Here is a 9,079-nt window from a genome sequence, read left to right as displayed (position 1 = left end):
GTGGTTTTGTCAGGTACATGTTGACCTGGCACTGGTGAATTTTGCATTGAATATTTTCAATCGGCCATAACTCCTGCCTCTCCACTCTAGTGCATTGAAAGCCCGTGGCCACATTAGGTAGGACAAAAATTCAAGTCAATCCGAAAGTCAGATTTGACGTTTTGGGGAAATAACTCAAAAAAAGTTTGGTCATGGGGTGTTTTAGGCTGGCTAAGTGCTCCTGAGACGCATCCTTGACACCTCGGCTTTCTAGCACCTTCCTAACTCAAGATAGTTCAGAATGACCGCCGGTCATTTTCCATATCTCGGCTTCCTTTTGTCCCACAATCACGGGGTTTCACCGGAGGGTGCCTAAATGGCGACGTTCAAGTTATTCAAGAATGACCGCAAAATGGTGGTTTTCATCCCTATACCTAACCTAACCCTAACCTAACCCTAACCCTAACCCTTACCCTTACCTTACCCTAACCCTAACCCTAACCCTGTTTCTATCGGAGAGGTCACATGACTCTGTGTCGGTGTGGGACTTTCACCTGAGAAAAAGCCAACAGTCAAATATTAATACAGAGTATTTTAAAGAAACAATTCTGTACAGGTAGAAATATGTAGTTTGTGTATTTATCAAACTAGTGTCCAGCTATAGGTGTTGACAAAAAACAACAACACAGACAGCTGTTACACAACAACATGGTGTGTACATAAAAACAACAGTGTGTGTACATACATACCAGACACAGAGGGATGGAGTGTGTTAAAGTTCCTCCCTGTTAAGGTGCTACTGCCTTGTTCCATAGCAAACAAAAGCTTGCTAATCTTTGCTATCTGAAAGGTTTTGTCAGTCTGTCTGTAAAAGTCCCGGTGAACTCTGATGTCATGACCCATGAACCGAGCAACTTGTTCCAGCTCTTGTTCGTCAAGATCCAGGAGCTGGCAAAGTGTGGCCACCTGTTTTCTTAGTTTAGTTGACCTGAGGAGCTCAGGGTTTTCTGCTTTGCTCTCCTCTGCATATTTCCGCAGACAGTCGCAGCCACGTATGTTCGTCAGCACACCAGCTCTGGCAAAGAGGTAGGGATTTTCAGTGGGAACACCAGCTTCATCTCTCCATTTCAACAACACTTGGATTGACTCCATCATCCTGTGTGTGAAAAAAACAGGAACCTTCTTCCCTCTTTTTCCTCGGACCTCGATGCGAGTCAGCTGTTTGCTCAGTTCCTTCTCTAAAGGAGACAGAGTGCTGTAAATGTCCTCATTGATAGGATTAGTGTTGACTTTTTTGTAGGCTTCGAGAGTCAAGCGCGATGCTTCTCCTTCACGACGCTTATTAAAAACAATCAGCTGTGCCAGAATGCTCTCATTTAACACCTTGTATGCAGTCAAACTCAGCTGCTGCTCCAGTTCAGCTCTGGCTTTGTCTTCCACCATCCTGAGATGATCTCTAAGTGCCATGACATTTTTTGTGAGGGGAATGTCATCGGGTTTGTTCCACCTCTTCTCCTGCATGCTCTGGTGAGCAGATACCGCAACATGAGTTTTCCAATTTTTTTCCAACAGCTCCAAAAACTTTTTTGCCTTTTTTTCTGCCAGGTCATCATCGTTCATGAGACTTTGCCCAATCAACACCTCCACTGCTCCTTTCAGGCAGAATCCCACTCTCACTGCTGTTGAGGGTTTCCCATATTCATTTTTGCTTGGACTGAATTCTGTTAATTTCTTGGCTGCATTGACCACAAGCAGAAATTTCTTGGGGACACATATGTCTTCCAAAGTCCTCACAGTACTGTCCATAGCTTTGGCAGTCAACATGAATCTACCAAGCTCCCTCATTCTTTGAGATATATAGTTGTGCTTGGACTTCACACGACCATGTTTTGCATACAGTGATTCCCCATAGTTGCAGATCAATGAATCGCCCCTGATGTGGAAGGACACGTCATCCTGTCTCATTTTATTAATAATAGCCTGACATCCACTAGATGAAGCCATTATAGGAAGCAGGCGTGCTGAAACACTCTGTACTGCCCCTCTGGTCTTTCTCTTGTTGTCTGTCTCACTGCTGGTTTTAAGTTTACATGATCCCTGGTGTCTCCACAAATCAGTCCAAGAAAACATGCCGTAGCAGAATTTACAAGGCAAATAGTGCCATGCAGATGTTTTATGAGACGGCTGCTTTACAGTTACTATCTGTCCTTTGCCTTCAGCCAGGACCCTCACATTGTGCTTAAAATCTCCTTTCCTTCTAATTTGTTCTAAAAGAACTTTTCTTTGTGGTGACTTTGATGCAAAGCTGAATGCATGTGCCACATCCTTTACCTCCATATGCTTCCTCTGCAAGTGCCTCGCCATCTTGTTATTTGGCTGATGGCAATACAAACAATAATGTTTTTTGTCCCATGATCTTTTGTTGTCTTTTCTTTTTGTACATGTCTTAACAGTCACATTAACACTAACTTCAGTTTTGGTTGTCTTTGTTTTCTTATTTTGCCCCTTCACATACGTTCTTAGGTTCTTTTTTTTTCTGATTGTGAACTTGCCTTTGAGTGGATCTTCTTCCTGATCATCATCATCCTGATCTTCCTCATGGTCATCATCCTGATCTTCCTCATGGTCACCATCCTGATCTTCCTCATGAGCTTCTTCCTGGTCATCATCTTGTCCTTCTTCCCAGTCATCATCCTGATCATCTTTCTGATCCTCTTCTTGATCTTCATCCTGATCTTCCTCATAGCCATCATCCTGATCTTCCTCCTGTCCTTCTTTTTGATCTTCTTCTTTATTAAAATCTGGGTCATCATCCTGATCCCCACCCTGATCTTCTTCAGCCAATATTGTACTTGTAGATTTGGGCTCATCAGTGTCAAAGTCCGTGTCCACGTTTTCAACCACATCACTGGGTGTAGATTCATAATATTTGGGATCATAGTCAGGGTCCCTCACGTAACAGTCCACATCTGACCCCTCACTGGACATGTCAGGGGATGAGACCAGCTGCAAGTAAAACACAATCATGAGCATCTTCACTGAGCAGCTGGACCATCATTAACTCGTTAGTGACCTTGTTACCATGTCAGTCATCAGTCTAAACATTAGAAATCTTTGTTTTAAAAACACAAACATTCCAGAACATCAGTCACACTTTTCACATCTGACAAAGCTACAGATCTTAATAATAATTAGCCTTTAACATAAAGTTAGCAAAAGCAATAATAAATATAATAATACACCATAGCAATAATTCATCCAGCACACCAACTATTGTATCATTAATAACAGGGATATCACATACTGTAAGTAACTCTTAATATTTAGTACACTTTTACATCTTTGACACAAAATGTTATTCAAATCTCTTCAAAGAACGTTTCCTTATTTTCTGTTTAAACTAACTGTTTTAAATAGTTTGGTTAATGTTCAGTAAAGAAAAAGTGTGAAGAGCAGTGTTTTCTATGCATCACTGTGTCCCTCACCTGCTCCCTGTGTCACACTCACACACATACACAGATACCTACAGTACTGCACGTTTCATTTATTTTGCTTTAAAACTATTTTAAACATTTAGATAGTTACACAATAATGTCACATTTCAGCTTTTCAACTAAATAAAAGTTAAAAAAGCTAAAATGTCTTACTCTTAATTAATTACTAACTAATTAAAACAATTAAATAAAACATGATTCAGGTTAAAAGTGTTAAAAAGGTTCTTACCTGCAAAGACAAACTTTGAAAAAAGTCTCTTTCACACTCTTGATGATGAATTGTTAATCTCCACAGTCTTCTTCCTAATCTGTCCACGCTGCGAAACTCCATGAGACTGCGCTTAATTGGAAGGTGGGGGAGAGGTGGGTGAGCATGATCTGAGCACGTGCAGGGTTTGGTAGGTGAGCATGCGCTCAGAGCAGGTGCAGAGTGGGGGAGGGGAGGAAAGGGGCGGGGCCTCCTCCTCCTGATGAGCCCTGACTGAAGAGTGAGTTTCAGACTCAGAGTGAAACTCAGTGTTCTGAACTTTCAGGCCTGAAGTTTCAGAGATTTCACAATTTAATTTTAAAATACTTAATTAACATGAAGGTTTGTGTGTTTAAGTCACTGAGACATGAACATACAACATTATTGATTTAAAATTAGAAAAACATTTTTAATATATTACCAATAAAATAACATTTAATAATTAATAATGAAGTGACATGGATGTAAAATGAACTTGTACAACAGACTTCTCCTCCTGTCTGTCTCTCTCCTCATGTCTGTCTCTTGTCTCTCCTCCTGTCTGTCTATTGTCTCTCTCTTCCTGTTAGTCTCTTGTCTCTTCTCCTGTCTGTCTCTCTCCTTGTCTGTCTCTTGTCTCTCCTCCTGTCTGTCTATTGTCTCTCTCTTCCTGTTAGTCTCTTGTCTCTTCTCCTGTCTGTCTCTCTCCTGCCTGTCTCTTGTCTTTCTCTCCTCCTGTCTGTCTGTCTGTCTGTCTCTTGTCTCTCCTCCTGTTAGTCTCTTGTCTCTCTGTCTGTCTCTTGTCTGTCCTCCTGTCTGTCTGTCTCTCTCCTGTCTGTCTGTCTCTTGTCTCTCTGTCTGTCTGTCTGTCTCTTGTCTCTCCTCCTGTCTGTCTTGTCTCTCTCTTCCTGTTAGTCTCTTGTCTCTTCTCCTGTCTTGTCTCTCCCTCCTGCCTGTCTCTTGTCTTTTCTCCTCCTGTCTGTCTGTCTGTCTCTTGTCTCTCCTCCTGTCTGTCTATTGTCTCTCTTCCCTGTTAGTCTCTTGTCTCTTCTCCTGTCTGTCTCTCTCCTCCTGCCTGTCTCTTGTCTTTCTCTCCTGTCTGTCTGTCTCTTGTCTTTCTCCTCCTGTCTGTCTGTCTCTTGTCTCTCTCTTCCTGTTAGTCTCTTGTCTCTCCTCCTGCCTGTCTCTTGTCTTTCTCCTGTCTGTCTGTCTGTCTCTTGTTCTCCTCCTGTTAGTCTCTTGTCTCTTCTCCTGTCTGTCTCTTGTCTCTCTCTTCCTGCCTGTCTCTCTCCTCCTGTCTGTCTCTTGTCTCTCCTCCTGTCTGTCTCTTGTCTCTCTCTTCCTGTTAGTCTCTTGTCTCTTCTCCTGTCTGTCTCTCTCCTCCTGCCTGTCTCTTGTCTTTCTCCTCCTGTCTGTCTGTCTCTTGTCTTTCTCCTCCTGTCTGTCTGTCTGTCTCTTGTCTCTCCTCCTGTTAGTCTCTTGTCTCTTCTCCTGTCTGTCTCTTGTCTCTCTCTTCCTGTCTGTCTCTCTCCTCCTGTCTGTCTGCCTCTCTCAGGTCTAACTTGAGTCAGGATATATTGAATCTTTTCTTGCTGATGTAGAAAACGTTAAATCTCTAAAATAATAAAGATGAATAATAAAGAAAAAAGTTTATGTCTAATCCACTTGAAAAGTACCTCGAGTTAACATCAGATTTGTCGTAAGATTAAAATGAGTTGTTGTTGTTGTTGTGGCCGGTGCCAGGCGATCACTTGGATAAATGAAGGGCCACAAATAAACATTTGTAAAGAAAGATGAAGAATAATGATGAAACCATGATTTATATGTAGCATAGTGTAAAGTGTGTTACTCCAGTTAAATGCTGAGAAACTAAAGTGCTTGACCGTCTGTTTGTGATCAACAGATCAGATCATGGAGAGTGTATCATGCAGAGAGGCTCATGGTAAAATAGATTTCTATTATTGGTCTAAATCAGAATATTCAACTCAACGGTCAAAGGTCCAGTTAGTTAGAGAACATTTCCTCAAGCAAAGGTCTGACTCACTCGCTTCTCACCTCCTTCATCCGTCTGTATTCAGGGTCACAATGTTCATGGAATACAGACATTTGATTGGCTTAATAGCATCACGTGGGACGGCTTAACTCGAATGAAGTGGTCAGTGGATTTCCTGATTCACTAAACCAGTACCGTAAAGTCTAGAGAAGCTGCGATAGTCAAAATGGAAGCGCCTGTCAAAATTTAAAATACTTAAATAGTTAGTAAAAATTGACTGTCCAGGTCCATACAGGACAGCGTCTGGATCCGGACTCGGACCACGGTCTGCCTGTTAGTGACCTCTGGTCTAAATTATGTGTGCTTTTGGTGACCACAATGTGTTTGTCATTGAATTTAAAGCCAGATGCTCTCAGGTGATCTCAGGAGCTCTTGTATGAGACACAGATCTTTTTAAAGAGTGAATTTGGAAAACTGGAAAAGTGAAAGATTCTCTGCTGTGGAGGAGATGGATCAGCTAATGTGTGTGGAAGACAGAATAAATGCATGAATAAAACTTAGAAGAGTGTTTCAGAAGGATTTAAAGAACTTTAGCCAATGTCAGGTGTGAAGTTAAGAACATGCTCACAGATTCATGATGACAACGTGTCACCACTGTGTAAGATACGTGGCTTGTTATTTGATTCTTAGTTGAATAAAGTGTTCTCTTTGTGACAACACAGAACAGGTTATTTTCACTGGATGTTAAGTGCTGGGTCATGGAGGAAGTATGGAGGAAGTACTGAAAAAAAGTTTGAATTAACTGATTCTAATGATTCAGTTAAACTGAAAACCACTGCTCTACATGTCACTGTCACTCGATTGTGTGTCACATGTAAAACAAAGTCACCACAGATGCATGCAGCTGTGCAGTGATGACTCTGTCTACTTGAGTAGGTTCTATTTGTAGTGGAAAACCAACCTAAACCGTGCCGTGGCGAGGCGAGCTGGGCCCATAGTGGAAAAGGAGCTTAAGTAAGAGCTAAAGTAACTGAGCAAAGAGTGACATCACCAGAAAGACATGCTGCTAATGTGGCTATAAAACAGTTAGACAGAAGGCAGTGTAGTGTAGCTATATTAGCACAGATAAAACATAGCTATGTAAGTTAGCTACATAATGCCCATCAAACACAAGCACACACAGTGTGTGTAAGCATACTTATATCTAAGGGTTAGTTTAGGTCTGGTTTGATAGTCAATAACAAATGTCTGTCAGAAAGAATTGGGCTTTGCATAATGTATAACTCCGATATAACACACAGATGTTGGCATATCATTTTAACGCTGACACCAACCAAGTGAGCACATGAAAGCTGTGTATAACAGGGTTTAATTCTGCAAATAAAGAATAAAGTTAGCAATGTTAATGAGATTTCCTGGAGGTCAGTGAATGCATCATGACAGTCAGTGGTGCTAGAAGCCTGTCAATCATGTGTGGGCCCTGTGATTGGCAGGAAATAGAGGGAAAAGTTGGCAGTGGGAGTAGTCCATCACACAGACCATAGCCCAAAAGTGCCACTTAATGCTGCGTATGTAGTGACATTACATCAACTGTGAGAAAAAAACTTGATGGAACCTACATTTAATTAATACATTACATTACATTACATTACATTTAATTTAATTAAATACAGCTTAATTTAGGTGAGTACATGGTTTATTTTGACTGTGGTTAATATCATACTCATATCTGCTATGTGCGTGTTGTTTTAGTAAAGGAAATTTGATAAACGTAATACATTTTTTAACAATAATAATAATAATCCATGGATTTCCCGCTGAATCTGACAAAACTGATATAACTCTAATATATAAATCTGTTAAAATATAAATCTTGTAGAAATTGTCTCAATTTATCAGGGTTTTTATCAACATATTTTTTCAATACTGCAGTATACCAATAACCAAGATTATTTTGGTCACTATCGTCACAGTCTGAAATATTCATACTGTTACAGCCCTAAAACACATGTAATTTTTGGAGAAAACTGAATTGTTTACTTTTATATTGTCATTATAATAAATGGCTAGAATGATTTAAAACATCCCACTAATTTTGTTAGTAAAACTTAACACAATGGTACATTTCTGCATGAAATTTTAAAATATGTGCTTGTTTTTAATGAATATAAACATGTGACTGTTTTGTGTAATGCAGTCAATTTGGTGCAATAAATATGCAAAGACCATAGGGGGCAGCAGAGCGGAAAAAAGGGTGTAGTAAATATGAAAAAACCATAGGGGGCAGCAGTGAGTAAATATGTGTGTATGCAGGTAATACACACACACACCAATTTTTGCGAGATTTTTCCAGTTTGCTACTTTTCTGAGGCCCTCTCTGAAACTTTGAGAGAAGCCTAAAAACAGCCTCTAGAGGCCTTTACAGTGAAAACAAAGTGAGGACCGACCAAAATGACCTCACTTTGTAAAAAGGACCTCACTCCAAAGGTTAATAAATTACACTGGGTCTCAAAAAGATAGCTATACAAACACACACATACATTCACGCACACACACACACACACACACACACACACACACATACTTTTTTCACCTAATTTGTTTTCCCTTTTTCCTTTTTTTCCACTCCTTTTCCTTATTATATTATATATTATACCCAACTATAGATATCTACTTAATAAATAATTCATAGCTTCCTATTAAATAAATAAATAATTATTACATGTGATACAAAGCTGCCTGTAAAAACATTTGGACATAATAAATACATAAATAAATAAATAAATAATTCATATTGCTCTAATAAATAAATAAATACCCATTGGATTGGGAATCAGGATGGTCCGTCCCCAAGAAGGGTTATGGACGGAGGTGCGATATGGGAGGAGAAAAAGGAGCCCATACGCTCGCACTGCTACCCACACAAAAAGTGTGAGGTACTTTGAGGTTGCTGGTCCTCGGTCTTGGGAGAGGGGGCGGGACGCTGTTCGGGGGAAGGACCGTGCTTTTCCTGTCTCCCGCTCAGGTGGGAGACAGGCTCTGCTTCCTTCACCTGCTGCAAAGATCCCTGTCTCTTCTGGAGGGCACTGGAAACAGCGTGAGGATTACTTTTGTTGACTTCTCCAGTGCCTTTAACACAGAGATGTATAGTAACGAAGTGGAACTACTTAAGTACAGTACTTAAGTACTAAAATGCAGTATCTGTACTTTTTTGGAGTATTTTTTTTTCTTCCACTTCCACTTTTACTTCACTACATATTTTTGAAAAATGTAATACTTTTACTCCAATACATTTTTCATGTGCTGAATCGTTACTCGTTACAATTATAAAAAATTTACGAATCATACCCATAGTATCAATGCCAGAGCGGTAGAGAATGATGCTTC

At 40.3% G+C, this 9,079-nt stretch overlaps 1 protein-coding gene across 1 annotated transcript; it reads right to left on the bottom strand.

Moving 5' to 3' along the window:
• Positions 1–481: 481 nt before the first annotated feature.
• On the bottom strand, positions 482–3,870 carry LOC122764802 (glutamic acid-rich protein-like; the record flags this gene model as incomplete). The annotated part of the gene is made up of 3 exons (XM_044018746.1): positions 3,703–3,870; positions 2,532–2,985; positions 482–533 (listed from the first exon to the last, which is right to left on the bottom strand). Coding segments are annotated over exons 1-3 (608 nt in total), but the record flags the coding sequence as incomplete, so codon positions are not given.
• Positions 3,871–9,079: the final 5,209 nt, after the last annotated feature.

This window comes from Solea senegalensis, unplaced genomic scaffold (genome assembly GCF_019176455.1).
Source record: "Solea senegalensis isolate Sse05_10M unplaced genomic scaffold, IFAPA_SoseM_1 scf7180000017675, whole genome shotgun sequence".
In the NCBI taxonomy this organism is placed as follows: Eukaryota; Metazoa; Chordata; class Actinopteri; order Pleuronectiformes; family Soleidae; genus Solea; species Solea senegalensis.
This window is presented reverse-complemented; position numbering and strand designations above follow the sequence as displayed.